Raw genomic sequence first — 21985 nt, forward strand, 5'->3', positions numbered from 1 at the left:
GGCCCTTCACCCAGGCTTCCTGCGGAGTGAGGCTGACATGTCTCAGATAAAGGCTTTGTGTCTCAGAGCTCCAGCAGCAAGCCAGGCCCAGAAAGAGAACAGCCCTGCCCCGGGTGCCCAGCTCTGCAGGGCAGGTGGCTGGAGCCCTGCGCTCTGACTGGCACTGAATGCTCACTGTGCAGAATGGGGGCCCAGCTGTGTCAAGAACAGCCCCTTTTCTTGGTAGCTGGACTCCTGCTCAGCCTCCTCACTCCTGCTTTGAGCCCTGCTCCGGTGACATCTGAAGGTGGGTCCAAAGAGCCTCTGTCCTTCCTTAGCACCCCCCCCTTGGGGAAGTGCTGTGGGGGGAGCAGGGGAGGGTGTGCTCAGTCCCTTTTGGGTCTCTGCAGTCGGTACATGGGCCATGGCCAGAGATGAGCCTGTGTGAGCCTAGGGAACAGCTGGTCTCTCATCCAGCCTGGCCCAAGTTGCCAGCACAGAAAGCTGGCTTTATAGATTCATAGATTGTAGGGCTGGAAGGGACCTCGAGAGGTCATTGAGTCCAGTCCCCTGCCCTCATGGCAGGACCAAATACTGTCTAGACCATCCCGGATAGACATTTATCTAACCTACTCTTAAATATCTCCAGAGATGGAGATTCCACAACCTCCCTAGGCAATTTATTCCAGTGTGGAACTTTTTCCTAATGGCCAACATAAACCTCCCTTGCTGCAGTTTAAGCCCATTGCTGCTTGTTCTATCCTTAGAGGCTAAGATGAACAAGTTTTCTCCCTCCTCCTTATGACACCCTTTTAGATACCTGAAAACTGCCATCATGTCCCCTCTCAGTCTTCTCTTTTCCAAACTAAACAAACCCAATTCTTTCAGCCTCCTTCATAGGTCATGTTCTCTAGACCTTTAATCATTCTTGTTGCGCTTCTCTGGACCCTCTCCAAATTCTCCACATCTTTCTTGAAATGCGGTGCCCAGAACTGGACACAATACTCCAGCTGAGGCCTAACCAGCGCAGAGTAGAGCGAAAGAATGACTTCTCGTGTCTTGCTCACAACACACCTGTTAATGCATCCCAGAATCATGTTTGCTTTTTTTGCAACAGCATCACACTTGACTCATATTTAGCTTGTGGTCCACTATAACCCCTAGATCCCTTAATTGATAAACTCAACATTAACAAGTCACCGGGACCAGATGGCATTCACCCAAGAGTTCTGAAAGAACTCAAATGTGAAGTTGCTGAACTATTAACTAAGGTTTGTAACCTGTCCTTTAAATCGGCTTCGGTACCCAATGACTGGAAGTTAGCTAATGTAACGCCAATATTTAAAAAGGGCTCTAGGGGTGATCCCGGCAATTACAGACCGGTAAGTCTAACATCGGTACCGGGCAAATTAGTTGAAACAATAGTAAAGAATAAAATTGTCAGACACATAGAAAAACATAAACTCTTGAGCAATAGTCAACATGGTTTCTGTAAAGGGAAATCGTGTCTTACTAATCTATTAGAGTTCTTTGAAGGGGTCAACAAACATGTGGACAAGGGGGATCCGGTGGACATAGTGTACTTAGATTTCCAGAAAGCCTTTGACAAGGTCCCTCACCAAAGGCTCTTACGTAAATTAAGCTGTCATGGGATAAAAGGAAAGGTCCTTTCATGGATTGAGAACTGGTTAAAGGACAGGGAACAAAGGGTAGGAATTAATGGTAAATTCTCAGAATGGAGAGGGGTAACTAGTGGTGTTCCCCAAGGGTCAGTCCTAGGACCAATCCTATTCAATTTATTCATAAATGATCTGGAGAAAGGGGTAAACAGTGAGGTGGCAAAGTTTGCAGATGATACTAAACTGCTCAAGATAGTTAAGACAAAAGCAGATTGTGAAGAACTTCAAAAAGATCTCACAAAACTAAGTGATTGGGCAACAAAATGGCAAATGAAATTTAATGTGGATAAATGTAAAGTAATGCACATTGGAAAAAATAACCCCAACTATACATACAACATGATGGGGGCTAATTTAGCTACAACGAGTCAGGAAAAAGATCTTGGAGTTATCGTGGATAGTTCTCTGAAGATGTCCACGCAGTGTGCAGATGCGGTCAAAAAAGCAAACAGGATGTTAGGAATCATTAAAAAGGGGATAGAGAATAAGACTGAGAATATATTATTGCCCTTATATAAATCCATGGTACGCCCACATCTCGAATACTGTGTACAGATGTGGTCTCCTCACCTCAAAAAAGATATTCTAGCACTAGAAAAGGTTCAGAAAAGAGCAACTAAAATGATTAGGGGTTTAGAGAGGGTCCCATATGAGGAAAGATTAAAGAGGCTAGGACTCTTCAGTTTGGAAAAGAGAAGACTAAGGGGGGACATGATAGAGGTATATAAAATCATGAGTGATGTTGAGAAAGTGGATAAGGAAAAGTTATTTACTTATTCCCATAATACAAGAACTAGGGGTCACCAAATGAAATTAATAGGCAGCAGGTTTAAAACAAATAAAAGGAAGTTCTTCACGCAGCGCACAGTCAACTTGTGGAACTCCTTACCTGAGGAGGTTGTGAAGGCTAGGACTATAACAATGTTTAAAAGGGGACTGGATAAATTCATGGTGGCTAAGTCCATAAATGGCTATTAGCCAGGATGGGTAAGAGTGGTGTCCCTAGCCTCTGTTCGTCAGAGGATGGAGATGGATGGCAGGAGAGAGATCACTTGATCATTGCCTGTTAGGTTCACTCCCTCAGGGGCACCTGGCATTGGCCTCTGTCGGTAGACAGATACTGGGCTAGATGGACCTCTGGTCTGACCCGGTATGGCCTTTCTTATGTTCTTATGTTCTTATGTTCTTTCTGCCGTACTCCTTCCTAGACAGTCTCTTCCCATTCTGTATGTGTGAAACTGATCATTCCTTCCTAAGTGGAGCACTTTTCATTTGTCTTTATTAAACTTCATCCTGTTTACCTCAGACCATTTCTCCAATTTGTCCAGATCATTTTGAATTATGACCCGATCCTCCAAAGCAGTTGCAATCCTTCCCAGTCTGGTATCATCTGCAAACTTAATAAGTGTACTTTCTATGCCAATATCTAAGTTGTTGATGAAGATATTGAACAGAGCCAGTCCCAAAACAGACTGCCTCCAGGTTCCTCTGGTTTGGAGCTGAGTAAAATGGGGCGTGGCCAAGGCCCTGCCACACCTGGCTGTGCCCTAGTTGTGAGTGGTTCCTTGGGGTCATGTGCTGCTGGGGGTAGGCAGATGGCTTCAACTTACAGCTGGGACCGGGTGGGTACTGTCTGCTTCAGGCAAGGGCCCCAGGCTACAAGCCATTTTCGCAAACTCTCTTGGGTCTTGTGTTAAGCACAGCTCCCCTGAGCTAAGACCCTGCAGATGCTTGCAGCAGTGACTGTCTCATGTGTTCACACTGCACATGCCTCTGGCCAACTGGTGAGTGCTGGGGATAGGGGTGCACTGGGGCCCCAGGGTCAGGGAGCACCCCAAGGTCCTTGGGAAGAGAGAGCACCTCTCTTTGCTCTCGACCACCTCCCTGCCTTTGAGTGGCGCTGCATCAAGCGTTGTGAGGTGGGAGTGTGTGAGAGAGTGTGCGCATGGACATGTTGTGGGGCTGGGGGGCGCTGTGTGGGTATCCTTATCCTGGAAAGAAATCCAGTGTGTTCTTAACCTGTGTTCGCTGCTATTTTAACTGGTTAGCTATGCCAGGCAAGTCAGCATTGCATGTGGGTGAGCAGCGGGATGGCTGCCCTCAGGCTCCCTAGAGGCTTCAGCATGCACTGCTTACCTGAGATAAAAGCCAAATTGCTGTTTCTTCAGCTATTTTCACCCAGTTTAGCTAATCCAAGTCACAACCCCGCTTTTGCAGTGTAGCGATACTGTGGGTGTGGATGTGTATGGGTGTGCATTGCACATGCATGCGAGGCAGAGGTTGGGACTGGGGGGGCCTCTCCACCTTCAGAAATGTCCCAGCTAACTCCATGCTAGGCTCTGTACTGTTCCTGCATTGTCTCCCTAGCCTCTGGCCCTGCAGGTCCCATGCCACCACCTGTCGCTCTGTGGGCTGAGGAGGGGGAACTGGCCTAGGCAGGAGATGCTGCAGGGGCAGTGAAGGGCATTCTGGGACTGGGATAACCATTCCCAAGGAGCCCGCGGTTGTGGCAGGGGAGAGCTGGGCTCTGGTATGTGGGTGGGCTGAGAAATTATTTTAAATACAAAACAACAAGGAAACTAAATGCCCCAAAACTTCATTCACACTGAGGTAAGGGTGCCCAGGGTTGTCTGGGGCCCTTCCAGAATGTGGTGTTCAGCTGAACTCACACTGCTGAAAACCAAGAACTGGAAGATTATGGTACATGCCACCTTAATGCTGGTGGCCTTGCAGCTCCTTTAGCCAGCTGGCTTCCTGGGACATTGTCTATGGCCAACCGGCTCCTGGAGGGGGGATGTCTCTGGCTGGATAGCGGGCTCCCCTGGGGGGTCTCTGGCTGGCCAGTGGGCTTCTTGGGGGAAAGGAGGGTGTCTCTAGCTGGACGGTGGGCTCCTGGGGGGGGTTGTCAGGCCAGCTCCCTGAGCTGAGGGAACTCCTGATACTTCCTGTGGAAGCCCAAGTCGCAGGCTCCTCTTCCCACTCCTGCACCAGGGCACCCCTCACTGCGCTTCTCCCTAGGTGAGTCCTGGCACTGGCTCGCTGATCGGGACACAGATGCTCCGAGACTATGTCAGCAATTACCTGGGGACAGCATGGGGCGAGGGTCTGAGCAGTTGTGAGCCTGATGGCAGCAGGGATGCATGCCCCCAGCAGGCAGCTCCCTGAGCCCTGCATGGTGCAGCACTCTCTGCCTCTTTCTCGCCTGCATTGTCTCCTCCCCCAGCCCTGGCCCTGCCCTGCTCCCGCTCCAGGGAGGAGTCCGGAAGCCCCAGGCCTTCCTGCTAGTCTGTTCCATCCAGTGGCTGCTGCTGCAGAGCTGCTGTGTCTGTCCTGGGAGCGCCTGGACCTGCTTTTCCTTATCTCACTTCCTCACACTTTTCCGCAGTGAATGCTATTGCCCAGCATGAGACAGGGTGTGCTTCCCGCCGAGCTGGCCTGAGACTGGCCTGAGCCACATGCCAACCACAGGGCTATTTTGGGATGTTTGTTTGTACCCAAATGACCCACCCCTCCTTACGCGATAGCCTGGGAGGAGGGATGGATTCGGATCCTGATGGCCCATGGCACCCAGTTTGTGAGGCTGATCAGAACTGGGAGCAGAGCTCGTGAGCCCACTGGACCCTTGTGAAAGTACTGCTTGGGTGAGCCCAATGAGACGGGCGGGTTCTTACCTGTTACACGGCTAGGCCTCCCAAAGAGCTTTTGCCAGCTGGCCAGCATGGGAGGCTGATGGCCACCTGTGGGGAAGGGAGTTTCTGTGGCTGAATCCCAGGCCTGACTCTCCCCTCCCTGTCCTTTGTGTGCACCTCCCAGTCCACCCCTTGCCCCAGAGCACCATTGGCAGCTGCTTTGCTCAGGGGTAAATGGTGACAGAAGGTGGCAGGCAGGGCCCCCCCATATGCTCCCCATCTGTCTGGGTGGGGTGGGGGTGATGAACACCTACCTCTGGGGGCTGAGCTGGGGAAGCACCTATAAGCCTGGGCTAGCGGGAGGGAGCTTTCCTAATACAACATCAAAAACCAATAGCACGTTTTTCTATCCTGTGCCCATCACCTTGGCACCTGACAACATGCAAAGACATTAAAGCCCTGACTCTCTGGAGCAGTAGGGCTGCCACATGCGGCTCTGGTGACACAAAGCAGCAAATTCCCCTGCCTGGGGGAAATCTCAGCTGGCCCAGCACTGTCATGTGGCTGCTCTGCCTCGCCTGTCCCCTCAGCATAACGGTGTGGTCAGGGGTGGGGGCCAGGCTGCTCTGGCAGCTGGTTGAGCTGCAGTTTCTGGAATGGGCCCTGGGTGCTGCTGGCAGCTGGCACAGGACACAGCAACATGGTTGCTCTAATTTGCCCTGAGACCAGGCCAGTGCACGGCAATTGCACAAATGGGGCACTGTATTTCCGGACTCTCATTGCCTTCTGGTGGCACTTTGACTGTACTATGGAGCAGCCTCTCCAGGCCCCGCCGCACTTAACAGCTCTCTCCTCCATGCAGATGTGGCTCTCCTGGGAGAGGTTTCTGAGACCATTCGCTGCTTCTCCCGATCTTTTGAAGACCTCACCTGTTTCTGGGATGAGGAGGAGGCACAGCATGGGAACCACACGTACCGCTTCTACTACACCTACAATGGGTAGGTCAGGACTCGCAAGCCCTGGAATCCCAGCCCTGGCCTCTCCCTCCCCAAGGGCCAGGCACCTGACTGCCAGCACTCCCCATCTGCCTCAGCCCTGCTTAACTCCTGGTGGTTTGCTCAAAGATGGTGCACTCCACTTGTCTCCCCGGCACAGCTCCGAGTGGAGCACTTCGCCCTCGTCAGCAGTCTTGGCCTTTCACTGGTTTCCAGAGCCTGGGAATTGGCTCCCTGCTGCAGTATGTTCTTGGCAGCCGTGTGGGGAAATGCACCCCTACTACTGTCAGTACTTCTGTGGTGCCCCCACCATAGTGCCTGCGTGCCTGGTGGTCTGGCTTTACCCTCCACCCTCACAGGCAGCACAGGGCCATTGGCCCCTTGGTACAGCTGGGAACTGGGTCTCAGAGCCTGGCCCAAGGTCACACAGGGAGCAGGGACTCGAATGCTGGTTGCCCAAGCCCTATCTTAGTGCCCTGGCCTCTTGCCCATTGTCTCCCTGCTGCCTGGGCCCCCACAGACAGAGAACCTGCTTCTGAGGGGGGGCAGCCTCCTTTCCTGTGCTGCCCACCGCAAGCCTGGCCCCCGCAGGGCGGGTGTTGGTGGGCGGGCAATAGCATGGCCTGCCACAAAGGACTCTGCTGCTGGGCCTGGGTGTCCGGTTTTCGACTGGAACGTCCAGTTGAAAAGGAAACCTGGCAGCATTAAATCTGGTTGGCCACAGTAGCCGCTGGCTCCATCCCATCCCAGCACCCACACGTGGCGTCTGCCCCTGTCTGAAGGCTCTGCCCTCTGCAGCGGGATGAACTGCTTGGGGGACCCCTGCTCCCCTCTGGGCCCTGCCCCTGGGCTGTGGCTGCTCCTCACCTTCTCCCTGCAGTCAGAGGTGGCTCTGGGCACCCCGCTCCCGCCTCATTCTGCAAGACCCCAAGGTTCCTGGTTGCAATTGACTCCAGTTGTGAGCTCCAGGTATCAGTCATCCCTATGCTTCCATCGCTCAGTCTGCTGAATGCTTTAGCAATGCTCAGAGCTAAACAGCAAGGATGGTGGCTTTCTACTTGCTGGTGAGAGAGAAGAGAATGCACACACACTCTCCCTACTTACCCTCACACACCATGGGTCTGCTCTTTCAAGTGCTAAGTGCAGAACTGTATATACAAAAATCATCTGCGGTGATCTCAGTTGTAATGATCATGATCGAGCATTCAAATTGATTATTTGAACATGCAACTGCCGTAATTGTGTGTGCCTTTTTTGCACGCAAAACTGTGCCGAAAATTGTGTGTGTGTAATGGAATATTCTGCCTGTGTGTGTGAATGATCTCGCTCTGTCAGACCCCTCCATTCTAAGGGTGGTCCCAGCCAGTATTCACTATGCGGCTGATAGGATGCCAGCAGTCTAGGAGTTCAGAACTCCCCTCTGCGGGGTTCTGTTTTTCACTTCAATATCGGCCCCCCAGGTGAAGGGACAAGGCCCTGAGCCCAGGGGTGAGGGGTCTGTAAGCTACCTTCTCACAGACAGGCTGTGGGGGCACACTCAGGGCCAGGCCAGAGGCTCCAGGAGCCTCCAGTGCACTGTGCAGTCAATGGGCTCTGTTCACAGGGCTCCGTCCGGGAGACCCTGGGCATGGAGCAGCTTCTGGGCCTCTGAACAATCCAACCCCTGCCTGCCCTGGCCCCGGCCCCTCGCTATGGGAACTGACCCCTCCCTGCCCCACCCTTTGCTCTGGGGACCGGCCCCCACTGTGCCCCAGACCCTCACTATGGGGACTGGCCCCCACTGTGCCCTGATCAGGCAGGCTCCACATCAGCTCCTCCCAGCCTGGCTCTGCAGGCAGCAGGTGAGTCCTGGAGGCAGGGGTGGAGAGCGAGCGATGGACAGAGGGGGGAGAGGACTGAGCAGGGCGGGGCCTCGGGGGGCAGGGGCGGCTCTAGGATTTCCGCCGCCCCAAGCAGGGCAGCATGCTGCAGGGGGCGCTCTAGCGGTCGCCGGTCCCGCGGCTGCGGTGGACCTCCTGCAGATGTACCTGTGGAGGGTCCGCTGGCACCGCGGCTCCGGTGGACCTCCCGCAGACGTGCCTGCGGATGCTCCACCGAAGCCGCGGGACCAGCGGCCCCTCCGCAGACACGTCTGCGGGAGGTCCACCGGAGCCGCCTGCCGCACTCCCACTGGGACGCCGCCCCAAGCGCGCGCTTGGCGCGCTGGGGTCTGGAGCCGGCCCTGTCAGGGGGAGATGCAGGGCAGGGGTGTTTGGTTTTCAGCAATTAGAAAGTTGGCAACCCTGCTGGGACCCAGTTCCCCTGGCCTGGCCACGAGGCTGGGGCTGTGCCCAAGGGTGAGGAAGGGGGGCGAGCCCACGCCCTGACTGCCCTGCTCCCCAGGGAGAAGGCCAAGCAGTGCGTGCTGGCTGTGCAGAGACGGAGCGGCAGCGGCAGACGTTACGTCTGCGTCTTCCCCAGCAGCCATGAGGTGCGACTCTTCACACAGCTCTGCATCCACGTGCTAGACACACCCGGCAACCAGACCAAGTACTCCCGGGAAGTCGCCGTGGAGACGGTTGGTAAGTGTTGGACTCCACTTTCTGCCTACGACGCACGGGGAGCCCTGCCCCAGCCCCACCCCGTACATCATGGCCATTGGAGATGGAAAAGCCCTGCTAGGTTCAGTGCTTTGTCCTTTACAGGGGCCGTGTGGTGAAGAGTTTACTGCTATGGGAAGCCCCAGGCCCTGCCCCCCACCACTGCCACTTTTCTCTGGCACTGGCAGGTCATTGGGTCGATGGGGCATGGTGGTGTTTCCTTCCTGGACAGCACAGGACTGAGATGCTGGGAGAGAGCTGCCATTACCTACTGATGCTCACACCATGCATGGAGAGCAGCAGTGACCCTCACCCCACTGCCGAGGTCTTGACACCCTGGTGCAGCCTGCTAGCATGCTGGCCCCCTCCCAGTCAGGCCAGGGCACGGCACAGAAACAGCCCTTGCTGCTCAGGTGGATGCCCTCTTCCTGCTCAAAGAGAAGGGGAACCCATCCACACGGTTCCTGTCGGGCCTCTGCGGTGTTTGACGTCAGGGGTCGTCACCTTTCTGCAGAGATGGAAATGCCCTGGCTGGCTCAGTCCCAGCTCTGAGGCTTGCTCCATGCAGCTCTTCTTCGAGCACTTGGTTTAACATCATCTGTCAGCACGGGACCATGCCACCTGCCTCCAAACCGCTCAGTAATGGAGAGGCAGCTTAGCCGCAAGCCCAAGTACCAACAGACCCTGTTCCAACCCCAGGGCACTGGCTACTAACAGTACCCAGCTCTTTGTGAGGTGACTGTGTGTTCTGGCACAGCCAGGCCCCATGCCCAAACAACGCCTCGGGGCCACACCCAGCCTTACAGGCTGCTGGTGCTGCATGTTGCTAGCCTGGCCTTGGAGCTGTGGCAATGCCCATGAGCCTGCAGCAGAGGCCTTTAGCTTTGGCATTTTCCTTCCAGGGCTCATTGCTCCCCCTGTGAATATAACAGTCATCTGGACTGGGGCAGCTGGGGAGCTGCAGGTGAGCTGGGAACCCCCAGCTACTGAATACACCGAGCTCTTCATCTATGAGATCCTCTATTGCATTGTGGGCTCCATGGAATCACCCTGCCGGGTAAGGCTGTGTTCCTCCTTTCATGGCTGGCTGTAACATTACCCCATGGGATGGGCTGTAGGTAACACGGTGTTCCTCCTGCCAGGGCCGGCTGTAACATACTCCATGGGCTGTGGGTGACACGGTGTTCCTCCCTTCATGGCTGGCTGTAACATACCCCATGGGCTGTGAACATTGCTGTGTTCCTCCTGCCGTGGCCTGCTGTAACCAGAGGTGGATTTACCATAAAACAAACAGTTCAGTAGCACAGGCCCCCCGATGACAGGGCATCCACCAAAATGCAGGACAAATCTCATCTGACAACCTGCCCCTAAGTCCTGGCCGGGGGTGCAGCAGGGCTTACACTGCCTGAATTTGTGGCTGGTGGCCCCACACCACTCCTGGCAGCAGCTGGCGGCTGGCACATCTCTGCATGCCCCTGGCGGGGGGAAGGTGGCTCCGTGTGCTGCCCCTGCCCCAGACAGTGCACAGAGACCCACTGCCCTCCTTCCCTCAATGGGCATGCAGAGCCGTGCCAGCAGCAGGGCTAAGGTGGCTCCCTGCCCATGTTGCCTCCTTCCCTCTGCACCGCACCACTACCGGAAGTGGCTGGCATGTCCCTGAGGCCCTTGGGGAGGGGGGTGTCTCTGTGTGTTGCCCCCACCCCAAGCGCTGACTCCGCAGCTCCCATTGGCTGGTAACTGTGGCCAATGGGAGGTGAGGGGATGGCGCCTGTGGGCAGTGGTACGCAGAGACCCCTTGGCCTCCCTCCCCCCCCCAGCTTAGGAACCGCTGCCAGAGGGGTGTGCTGGTCGCTTTGGGAGCTGCGCCGCCCAAGGTAAGCGCTGACCTCTGCCTCACCCCAACCCCATACCCCAGCCCAGAGCCTGCACCCCACACCCAGACTTCCTCCCAGAGGCTGAGCCCTTACCCCCTCCGAAACCCCAACACCCTACTCCAGCCCAGATCCTGCACCCAAACTCCCTCCCAGAGCCTGAACCCTGCATCCCCTCCTGCACCCCAACCCCCTGCCCCAGTCAAGGTACCTCACTTTATTTTCATTTACTTCCTATTACTTATAGGAGGAGCATGAAGAAAAAAATGTATGAAAAACCGGGAGAGGGGAGCGGGGAGATGAGAGGATGTTCTTTTTCTTGGCTGGGTCCCGAGGGAGGGCCCCCCCAAAAATGAAGCTGTGCACAAGGCCCCACTAACTCTAAATCTGCCACTGGCTGTAACATACCCCCTGGGCTGTAGGTAATGTGTTTCTCTCCTGTGGTCGGCTGTAACACCCCACAGGCTATGGGTAACACTGGGTTCTTCCCCTCCCATGGCCGGCTGTGACATACCCCATGGGCTGTAGGTAATACTGAGTCCCTCCCGCCTTGGCCAGCTGTAACATGCCCCACAGGCTGTGGGTAACTCTCTGGTGAACCTTCATGCCATTCTCCCTGCAATTCCCAATCCCAGCCTGGCAGCTGCAGTCACCTCATTTCCTGCCCTAGATGGGCATGTGCCATATAATGGGCGCACTGGAAATTCAGCCAGACTCCTGCAGGGGAGGATGTGACTCTCTTTCACCTCTCTGGTGCTGCCCCAGGCCCTTGGGGCTCAGGGGCTGAGAGGTTTGGGGGCGTCTTGTTAGAGGCAAGGACAGCGTATGTGGTGGTTGAAACAGCTCCCACGTTCTCCTCCTCACCCAGTCTGGTCCCTCTCCTACAGAAGCAAGTGCATAGCACCAGGGCTTGTGTCCTCCACCCCCTGCAGCCGGGAGCCAAGTACCACATCCGGATCCGCACCAAGCCAGATGGCTTGTCCCTGGATGGATTCTGGGGCCCCTGGTCTCAGGCAGTGGCTGCTGAAACACCCCGCTCCTCAGGTGAGTGACTCCTGGACAGAAGGGGTTTGGCTGTGAGATGCACACACAGCATCTCCCCAGTCCTGCCTGGTAACACACAGCCCATGCAGGAGCCAGGGTGGGGGCTGAGAGTGTCACTCCAACTCTGCTCACCCATCGAGGGCTCCTCAAACTGCCACAACCGCCCATCTCGGAAGGCTTCTGAGGAGCATCAAGGGAGGAGACTGACAGCGAAAGAGCAAGAGGACAGGGTTTGGTGGAAGCTGCGGGAGATGGCACCTGGGGGGTTGGGCACAAAGGGGCCCACTGCTAGAGCTCAGCTCTGTGGGGCCCTGCCTGCAGGATCTCAGACATCCAACAAACTATAAGCTGCCTCCTTGTTCCTGTGGCCTTGCACTGTCTGCTTGGAGCTCACTTGCTCTCTCCTGCCCAGGAGAGATCGGGCTGCGCTGTTTCACCTCTGACCTGCGGTGGGTGCAGTGTGAGTGGACCTGGGATTCTGCAGATTCCAACAGCTCCCACAGCCTCTTCTATCGGTCCCAAGGGAGCAGTGATGCCTCCAGGTAACAGGCTCCGGCTAGTGCCCAGCACACGCCACTCCTGTGCGAGGTGGGGAAGTGCTTCAGCTGTTCTGGGCTCGACTTTCAGATGCACAGATGCAGCGCCCTGTCCCAGGAGCAGAGCTTGCCAGGTTGGGCAGCACTGCAAATCCCATGCAGCCAGGGCCTTCCCTTGCCCCCCACTGGTGCCTGTGCTCTGCGGCCCCAGAGGTTCCCAGACTGAGGGGATGCTCTGTCCTGCCCATGCTCTGCTTCGCTCAGGAGCAGAGACGAAGGAGGCTGTGCTACGGGATGGGCCACATGCCATTCTTTCTGTGATGTGCATGGAGGGCTGGTCACCAAAAGCAGCCCCTGGGGAGCGAGGACAGACTCTCAGGAAGCAGGGTGGGCTCGAGCCAGGGGGAGAGATCCCAGGAGGCCAGAGGTGCTTGTGGGCAAGGTTGGGGCAGTGCCCAGTTGCTGGTGACATTCGGGCCCTCGCAGACAGGGTGGGGTTGTTACCCTGCGGGGGGGAGGGTGACTTGGGCGAGGGTGGTGAGAGGAGCCAGGCTGCACAGAGACAGATCAGTGAAGGGGTGGCCATGGCTGCTGGAGGGATTGGGAAGCAGAGGTCTCAGCTGGACTCGCGTGCGCCCTGCTTCCTTCCCAGAGGCCAGGCTTGGCAGCGCTGTCAAGAGCACAGTGCAAGGCCCCAGAACACCCATGCCTGCATGTTCCAGCCCAGGAATGACAGTGACATCTTCATCTTGGTGAATATCTCTCGGAGGCACCCTGAACCAGTCCTCAGCTACTTTGGGGAGCCGTTCCGGATGCACCAGGCCGGTGAGAACCCGCTGACGCCCCATCCTGTCTCCTTTCTAGGTCTCCTCCCCATGGCTGCACAAGCCTGTGTCCTGTGAGGCAGGGCCAGCTCCAGCTTCTTTTCCACCCCAAGTGACGAAGCAGGGGGTGGGGGGGGAAGCCGTGATTGGCAGCACTTCGGCGGCAGCTCTACCAGGCCGCTTCATTCTTTGGCGGCAATTCAGCAGTGGGTCCTTCCCTCCGAGAGGGAGTGAGGGACCCGCCGCCGAAGACCCAGACGTGCCGCCCCTTTCCATTGGCCGCCCCAAGCACCTGCTTCCTTCGCTGGTGTCTGGAGCCGGCCCTGCTGTGAGGGTCTTGACTGCACGGGGTGCGGCCCAGGGAGCCCTGGCACTGCAGTAGGAGGGAGCTCTCTCCTGTCCTGGCTGGGCAGAGATGGGGTCAGTGCGGGTGGAACTTGGGGGCTGGACTGCGCGAGGGAATCTCCATTTGCCCAGCTGTGCCAACATGCGCTCCTTGCTCCAACTGCAGTGCTCACCAGCCCCCCAAGGATCTTGCAGGCCAACATCAGTGGTGGGCAGCTGAGGCTGCAGTGGGCCCCACCAGAGGAGGAATTGGCAGAGTACATGGTGTATCAGATCCGCTACTCGGTGGAGAACAGCCTGGACTGGAAGGTAATTGGGGATGGCCCCCCACAGCAGGAGAGGTTGCCAGGGGGACTGGCACCCCCCTCATCTCCACAGAGGTCTCCCTGGGTACTAGCACACCCCTTACCCTGCAGGGAAGGTCTGCCTGGGGATACACGCGCACGCACACGCTCCGTGGGAACTGGCGCACCCCTCCCCTGGAGGTGCTCCAATACCATGGAGAGGGCTCCAAGAAAAAAAGGTGCCAAACCCAATAGAACTTGGCCCGCCCTTTGTCTGTCCCACCCCAGTCCCCATCCGCTCTATCCCCAGGATCAGCACGGGGCATGTGGAGCCCAGCGAAGCATCTCTTGCCTCAGGGTGTAACCCAGCTTTCCCTGGGCAGGTCCTGCAGATCCAGCATGCGGCCAACAGTGAGACCCTGGACCTGCGTGCTGGCCCCCGCTACCTCCTCCAGGTGCGAGCCAAGCCCAATGGGCAGCAGCTCCAGGGGTTCTGGAGTGCCTGGTCAGAGACCATCGTGGTGGAGTCCCCATCTGGAGCAGGTATGGGCCAGTGCTCCTGATGAGGACGGGCCTGAGCGAGGAGGGGGGCCTGCAGCCGGCTGAGGCAAGGGGCACTGGGGGTGGGGCAATGCGGGGGAGGCGCTGTCACAGATTCCCCAGCCTTTAACAGTCGCCATTAGTGTGGGTCACACTGTTCCACAAAGGTGGGCCACGCAACCCCAGTGACTTTGGCCACCAGCATCCCATGTCTTCCCATGAGCTCTGCCCAGCGAGTCGGACTGAGGAAGACTCTTCATCCCTTGGGGATCAGTGAAGGTCAGCCAGCATTTGCAGTGATGCCAAGTAATCTGTCTCAGACCCCAGCTGGAATGCAGTGTCAGGGATTTCTTAGATTAGCATAGGGAGCAAAGATTAAGACTGAGTTCAGACTGGTCCAGCTGTTTTCAAACTTTTTGAGCTGAGCCCTCCTTGAATTACAATTTTGGGGTGCACCCCCCCAATCCAGGCAAAAATAGACACAATCTTTGCCTCTCCCCATGTCGGATTTTTAGGGTGGGAGAAAGCACGTGCAGTCTTTGGGGGTGGAGAAATTAGTGCAGCCATGGCGGATGTTGACACTGACCCACAGGCTGGGTGCCCCACTGAGGTGAGCCAGAGGGTGGAGGTGGTGCTCTCTTCCCTGGTGGTGTTGCTCTCCCCCCCCCAAACATTCTTCTGCACCCCCCTGGGGGGGTATGCCCCACAGTTTGAAAACTTCCGGACTGTCCAGTGCATGGGGTTCCCCCAGCCAAGCTGCTGTAGAATCCATCTTCTCCCTCTCTCTGAGTCCCAAAGGAGAGCTGCTCTGTATATGTGAACCCTGTTCTTATCCCAGGCCCCTGACCCCTCCAGTCCATTATCTTTGTGCTGCAACCATACCGAGTGCACCTGTTCAGCATGCCAGGCTTTCCCATTGAGTATTCATGCTTGGTCATTGGAGTTCCCACTATCTTTTCCGATTGCTCCATTGGTACGGAATCATAGAAACATTGTGCTGGAAGGGACCTCAAGAGGTCATCAAGTCTAGCCCCTGCATTGAGGCTGGACTGAGTAAACCTAGTCCATCCCTGACAACTGTTTGTCCAGCCAGTGCTTAAAACCTCCAGTGATGGGGATTCCACAACCTTCCTTGCAAGCCTAGTCCCCAGCCTAATTACCCTTAGAGTTAGAAAGATTTTCCTAATATCTAACCTAAATCTCCCTTTAAGCCCATTACTACTTGTCCTACCTTCAGTGGCCATGGAGAACTGATCCCATGCTCTTTCTAACAGCGCTTAACATATTTAATGACTGTTATCTGGTCCTCCCACAGCCTGCTTTTCTCCAGACTAAACATGCCCAGTTTTTTTTAACCTTTCCTCCTAGGTCAGGATTTTAAAACCTTTTATAATTTTTTTTGCTCTACGCTGGACTTTCTCTAGTTTATCCATATCTTTCTGAAGGTGCGGTGCCCAGAATTGGATACAAGACTCCATCTGAGGCCTCATCAGTGCCAAGTAGAGTACAACAATTCCCTCCTGTGTCATTTATATGACACTCCTCTTCATACTCCCCAGAACATTAGCCTTTTTCGCAACTGCTCTACAAGCCCTGGATCCTTTTCAGCGGCACTGCCACCTAGTCAGTTAGCCCCCATTTTGTAGTTGTGTATTTGATTTTATCTTCATAAGTGTAGTACTTGAGAGAGAGAGAGAGAAGGTATGTGAGAATATCTTTTATTGGATCATCTTCTGTTGGTGGAAGGGACACGTTTTCAAGTTTCATGGAGGCCTTCCTCAAGTCTGGAGAAGGTAACCAGAGTGTCCAAGTGAAATATGAGGTGGGACAGATTAAGTATAAAGGGCTTAAACATGCTGTAAGAGACCACTGAAAATGAAATGGGCAATTAAGGGTTAGCAAGCAGTGGGGTGTGCTATAAATTGCTGTTATGAGCCATACAACCAGTGTCTCTGTTAAGTCCATGATTTTTAGTGTCCAGCAGAGTTATGAATTTAAGTTCCCAAGAGTGTCTTTTGAAGGTGTTCTGCAGGTTTCCTCTGCAGGCAAGCACTGAGAGGTCAGCTGTGGAGCGATCACTTTGTGAAGAATGTTCACTTCTGGGTGATAAGACTATTTTTGTCTTTTATCATTTTTGAGAGCATAGTGATTGTCAGGTTTCACCCACATAGTTGTTGTTTGGGCATTTGATGCACTGGATGGGGTACACTCCATGTAGGACCCCTGGATCTTGAAAGGTGTGTTGTGAGGGGTATTGATCATTGTCATGGAGATATGTCTGCAGGTTTGGCATCTGTTCTGGTAGGGACTAGTGCAACTTTGAGTTGGTGTGTCCTGGGCAATGAGGAGCTTGCTTCTGATGATGAGCTTGGCAAAGATGGGGTTGAAGGCCAGAAGAGGGTTCCCATCAAGTATGGGTTGTAATTGTTTCATGATACATCATGGGTCCAATGTGGGGTGGCAGGTGATAACTGAGGATGTGCAGTAAGTGTGTTGGTTTGTTTTTTCTGTATTGAAACAGGTTCTCCTGGTGTATTTTGCACAATGCAATCTACTTTTCTGATGTATTGTCCTTGCTTAGTGAAGGTGGTTTTAAGTGTGCTTAGGTGTGTATCCTTGACTTGCTCTTTGGAGCAAATTCTGTGTGCACTTGCCTTTACTGAATTTCATCTTGTTGATTTCAGACCAATTCTCTAATTTGTCGTGGTTGTTTTGAATTCTAATTCTGTCATTCTAAGTGCTAGCAATCCCTCCCAGTTTGGTATCATCTGCACATTTTGTAAGCGTCCTTTCCACTCCATTATCTAACTAATTGATGTAACTATTGAATAGTACTAGACCCAGGACAGGACTCTTTCTAACTATAAGGGTAGTTAAGTTCTAGAATAGGGAGGATGTGGAATCCCCATCACTGGAGGTTTTTAAGAACAGGTTGGACAAACACCTGCCAAGGATGGTCCATCAGGACAGTTGGACGACTGGCTGTGGCTTGAGCAGGCACAGGGTGGAGCAGGAGCTGAGGTAAGAACAAGCACAGTCTGGAGCAGGAGTAGTCTAGCAGGCAGCATACCCAGCAAGGTAGTGACGTTGAGCAGACTGAAGTGGCTGCTTTCATTAGATACCTGCCAGACCCTTGCTTGTGGATTGACTGGACCCTTAGGACTCACAGGTAATTATCTCGAATGTCATATCAAGCCCAGAGCCATCAGGCTCAGAACAATCATTACATGAACTAGGTTTAATTGGCCCTCTCTCAGCACAGGGGACAGGATTACATGACCTCTTGAGGTCCCTTCCAGACCCACATTTCTATTTCAGCAACCTCTCCCTAATGTCACAGATGTGGGATCCAGGCAGGCGGCAGCACCCCTCCTGGTGCCTCAGGTCAGGTCAGCTGGTGGATGCCTCCGTGTTGATATGTGTTGATCCCAGCCAGTTCTTGAGGACACATTTGTTCCACCCCAGACAACTACATGACCCAAACACCTCATATCTTCCTCTGCACCAGGGGAAGTGGTTTAATCCCTTTGGACCCAGCAGGTCACAAGACAAAGTCTGATGGGTCACCTGAGATGCACAGTGCTCATAACAACACGACAGACAATTCTCATTTTCATCACAGGCAGCAAGGACACTGGGGAGCCTGATGCATTCACTGCTTCCTTCTCTGTCCCTGGCTGGATAATACTGAGCCTTACCATCACACTGCTCTTCTTTGTGGGACTCCTGGGGCTGAGGTGCTCTTTTCCCTCTGCGTACAGGTAACTGACACCCTCCCATTCCTGTAACAGACCTCTGCTCCCAACGGGTCCCTCCCTCATCAAGGGTAAAGGTAACTGATGTCTCCTGCTCCCCTGTTCTCTGCCTGTCCCCTAGAGGGCTCCCTGCTGTGCCCACCCTTTTATGCCCTAATTTGTCTTTTCCCCAGAGGGACTGTGCTAGGGTGCTGTGACAGGCCTGGTTAGTGTGTTTCTGGGTCTAGCCAGGGGCAGGATGGTGTCTCCCGCATAGACCTGTGTGGTGCTGGGGGAGGGAGGGAAAGTGTCTCCCCCACAGGGCCATGTGGAGCTGGGGAGAGGGGGCGGTCTTCCTTTATTGGCGTCTGTAGAGCTGGGGAGAGTGATTTCATGCTCCCATTTTCCTTCACCCAGCAGCGTGAAGCGAAAGCTCTGGCCTCCTGCCCCAGATCTGCATCGCGTCCTGGGCACTTTCCTCACTGACGACAGCAAGCAGCAGCAGGTGAGATGCAGAAGCCTCGGGCCATGTTCCCAGGACAGGAACCGAGGTGGCTGTCCTGCCCCAGTAGGGTCACCAACTTTTGTAATGTTTTAAAAACCAGACACTGAACCGGAGTGCCAGAACCTCCCCAGCCCTGCCTCTACCCCCTCCTCCCCAAGACCCCACTTCTGATTTGCTCCTCTTCCCTCCCACCCCCGCATGGCTCTCTGCTCTTCTCCCCCCCACCCTCCCAGGAGGGACTCACCTGCGGAGCCGGGGCTGGGAGCTGCAGCCACGGAGGTAGGAGGCAGCCCTGGCTGAGTAGGGGCTGATGCAGGTGATGACCCAGTGCCTCCCCTGCCTACAGTAACCAGACTTTGGGTGTCCGGTTGGTAGATTTGACCAGCCACTGTCAAGTCCCTTTTCGACCAGACTTTCTGGTCAAAAACTGGGCACCTGGCCACCCTATGCCCTAGATGAATGCCAGCTGGTCGAGACTGTGTGTTTCCCCACCTCCCTGCTCCAGAGCCAACAAAGCAAAACCTTTCACAGGAGCTATTTGTCATGTCTCTGCCTGTGGAGCCATTTCCCAAGTAATCACAAGCCTGAGTCTCAGTGGAATTAAGCACTGCAGCTCCCTGTGGCTGCAGCTGGGTGCTCAGCACTCCTGTGGGTCAGCCATGTGGGGATGGCTTCTGGGCTGTAAAAGCACCCCAAAGGAGACCCAGGTGTTTCCAGACACACAGGGCTGTACAGCCCTCTCCATGAGCTCCCCAAGGGGTAATGCCCCCATTCTGAGCCTTGTGGTGCATGTGGGGAGCTGCCACTGGGCCAGGCCTGACTCTTACCTTTACCTGTCCTGGGCCTCAGGCTCCTGGGGTGACTTCAGGTCAGGCAGGGTCATCATCCTCTCTTCTGCAGCAACTTTTCACTGTGGATCCCAAAGCCTTTTACAAAGGGAGTCAGGGGTCACTTCCCCCATATCACGTAGCGGGAGACTGAGGCAGGCAGGGATGAGGCACATTCCTTTGGCAGGTTCTTTGAAACAGCTTGCGGGTTGATATGTGAGGATTGGTCCCAGGAGATGTATTAATGGACCAAGGGCAGGCAGGATTGGCAGAAGTTAGTGACTGGGGAAATGTATCACCTGGAGATCTGTCCTGCATGTGTAATATACACAGAGGGTGGGAAACAAGTGTGGTCTGGGGGGGGCTGCATTACTCTCCCTCTCCGTCCTGCCCCAGCCTACACCCAGCTATGCTATTTCCCCTTCTCCTTAAGGCAAACACTTCATTCTACAACAAGCCCTTGGAAGATGTGATCCTACCCTGCCTCCTGGAAGTCCTTTCTGAGAGGAAGGGGGCTGAGACTCCCCCAGAGCCCACCCTGCTGAAGACAGCATGCCCAGGGTCTGGCATCCCAGAGGGCCCCGAGGATGAAGAGACTAGCAATCTCTCCTCTCCTCATCAGGACTACATGGTGCTGCATCCCAGCAGCCCCACAGGCAGCCGCTACGAGAACGAGTACCTGGACAACAGAGGGGAGGGGGATGACATCTACCTTAGGGGTCTCGCTGTGCTCCTGCTCCATGTCCCAGATGCTCACTCAGAGCTCCGGCAGGACCGGGCTGAGATCCAGTACAACGCACAGGTGCCTATCAGCCTTCAGGCTGAACACGTGCCTTTAGGGGGGCCTGTAGACTCTGAGGAGGAGGACTGGGAGTGCCCATGCTCCGGGAAGCAGTCCATGTCCACTACAGACATTTCTAACCAGTCCTACCTGCTGATGAGCAGCTGGGAGCAGCAGCCCTTCCTCTGAATCCAGGATCTGCTACATGCCCTAGGCTGCCCAGCGAGGATGGGAGTGAGGCAGAGGGCTTGGCATGTCATTAGAACCTCACTGCTGGGATGTCTATGCCTGCCTGGATTCTCAGCTGGGCTGGAGGAACCCCCATGGGCTAATACTGTAGAGCAGGGGTCGGCAACCTCTCAGAAGTGGTGTGCCGAGTCTTCATTTGTTCACTTTAATTTAAGGTTTCGCGTGCCGGTAATACATTGTAATGTTTTTAGAAGGTCTCTCCCCATAAGTCTATATATTATAACTAAACTATTGTTGTATTGTAAAATAAACAAGGTTTTCAAAATGTCTCAGAAACTTCATTTAAAATTAAATTAAAATGTTGATCTTATGCTGCCAGCCTGCTCAGCCCACTGCTGGTCTGGGGTTCTGTTCACCTAGGCTGGCAGCGGGCTGAGCGGGGCTGGCAGCCGGGACCCCAGGCCGGCAGTGGGCTGAGCCGCTCAGCCCACTGCTGCTCAGAGGTTCCATCCGCCGGCTTGTGCCAGCCGGGATCCCGGCTCTCCCCACAGTGGGTACCTACCTTCTCCCTGGTTCTGGCCCATTCTTTTCCTCTCTCTGAACTGAGCACAGGGCTAGGGGTGAAGGGTCTGTCCAGGAGCTAGAATGAGGGAGGGGGCTCAGGGTTGGGGCAGGAGGTTTGGGTGTGGGGCACTTACCTGGGCAGCTCCTGTTTGGTGCGAGGGGTGCAGGTGGGAGAGTGTGTGTGTGTGTTCAGGAGCTCCCGTTTGGTGCTGGGGGGAGGGGGGGGTAATGTGCCATTGCCCCCAGGCCTTAGTAATAACCAACAGGACCAGTTTAAAATCCTGTAGCATTAGGGTGAGCAGATGTCCCAATTTTGGGGTCTTTTTCTTATATAGGCAGGGCCGGCTCTGGCTTTTTTGCTGCCCCAAGCCAAAAAAAAACCAAACCTGTGGGGCAGCTGGAGCGGCGAAGCAAAAATAAACACCTGGGGGGCGGCCGGAGCCAAGGTGCAAACTTTCGGCTAGTGGGACTCCCTGCGCTGCAGACGTGCCCCGAGCAGTGGAGTGTGCGCCCTGGCTAGCGGGGGGGGGGAGGAGGAGGGAGCAGGGGTGAGAGAGAGAAAGGGGGTAGCCACGGCTTCCTTCAGCCAGGGCGCTCACCACCCGCCGTGTCACCTGCCGGGAGGGCTCCGTGCTGCTCCGGTCAGTGGGGAGGGAAGGACATGGGCTGCTGGGCTTGCTGCAGTCCTGGCACCGGCTGGGGCAGACGGAGCGTGCAGCTGGCTTCCAGCAGAGCGCTCCCCTCCTCCGCACCGCCGCTCCCTACAGGGTGGCCAGAGCAGTGAACAAAAGAAAAGAAAAGGGTGGCTGTGCTGCCCTAGGATTGGGCGGAAGCCGCCCCTTAGAATCTGCTGCCCCAAGCATGAGTTTGCTTGGCTGGTGCCTGGAGCCGGCCCTGCATATAGGCTCCTCGTACCCCCCACCCCGTCCTGATTTTTCACACTTGCGGTCACCCTATGTAGCACCTTTATGAATAGCAGAGCAGGCAGAACACAGTCCTGATTGCTGTTTTCAGCACCAGCCGCTAGTGGCAGGGGAGCCTTGCTCTGAGGGCATGCCAGTCACCAAGCCTCATGGATGG

The 21985-nt window shown here is 55.2% G+C and overlaps 1 protein-coding gene across 4 annotated transcripts; it reads left to right on the forward strand.

Moving 5' to 3' along the window:
• The first annotated feature begins 18 nt into the window (after nucleotides 1-18).
• On the forward strand, nucleotides 19-20604 carry MPL (MPL proto-oncogene, thrombopoietin receptor). Of its 4 annotated transcripts, none has more exons than XM_045026079.1 (12): nucleotides 19-286; nucleotides 6150-6285; nucleotides 8665-8843; nucleotides 9764-9918; nucleotides 11620-11776; nucleotides 12189-12318; nucleotides 12965-13137; nucleotides 13648-13790; nucleotides 14149-14308; nucleotides 17928-18066; nucleotides 18457-18544; nucleotides 19805-20604. In XM_045026079.1, the coding sequence occupies exons 1-12, from the start codon at nucleotides 184-186 to the stop codon at nucleotides 20339-20341; spliced, it is 2100 nt and encodes a 699-aa protein (XP_044882014.1). In that variant the 5' UTR covers nucleotides 19-183; the 3' UTR covers nucleotides 20342-20604. The 4 variants fall into 4 exon arrangements, with proteins under 4 accessions (XP_044882014.1, XP_044882016.1, XP_044882017.1 ...); XM_045026081.1 differs by having other exon boundaries at nucleotides 8743-8843; XM_045026082.1 differs by having other exon boundaries at nucleotides 8746-8843.
• Nucleotides 20605-21985: the final 1381 nt, after the last annotated feature.

The sequence above is a fragment of the Mauremys mutica genome, chromosome 8 (genome assembly GCF_020497125.1).
Source record: "Mauremys mutica isolate MM-2020 ecotype Southern chromosome 8, ASM2049712v1, whole genome shotgun sequence".
NCBI lineage: Eukaryota > Metazoa > Chordata > Testudines > Geoemydidae > Mauremys > Mauremys mutica.

Excerpts from the sequence above, each read along its gene's own strand:
- MPL (XM_045026079.1), top strand. The coding sequence starts at position 184 with ATGGGGGCCCAGCTGTGTCAAGAACAGCCCCTTTTCTTGGTAGCTGGA. Across the intron at positions 13,791-14,148 it reads AGAACAGCCTGGACTGGAAG|GTCCTGCAGATCCAGCATGC; the intron begins GTAATTGGGGAT and ends TTCCCTGGGCAG. Across the intron at positions 18,067-18,456 it reads TCTTTTCCCTCTGCGTACAG|CAGCGTGAAGCGAAAGCTCT; the intron begins GTAACTGACACC and ends TCCTTCACCCAG.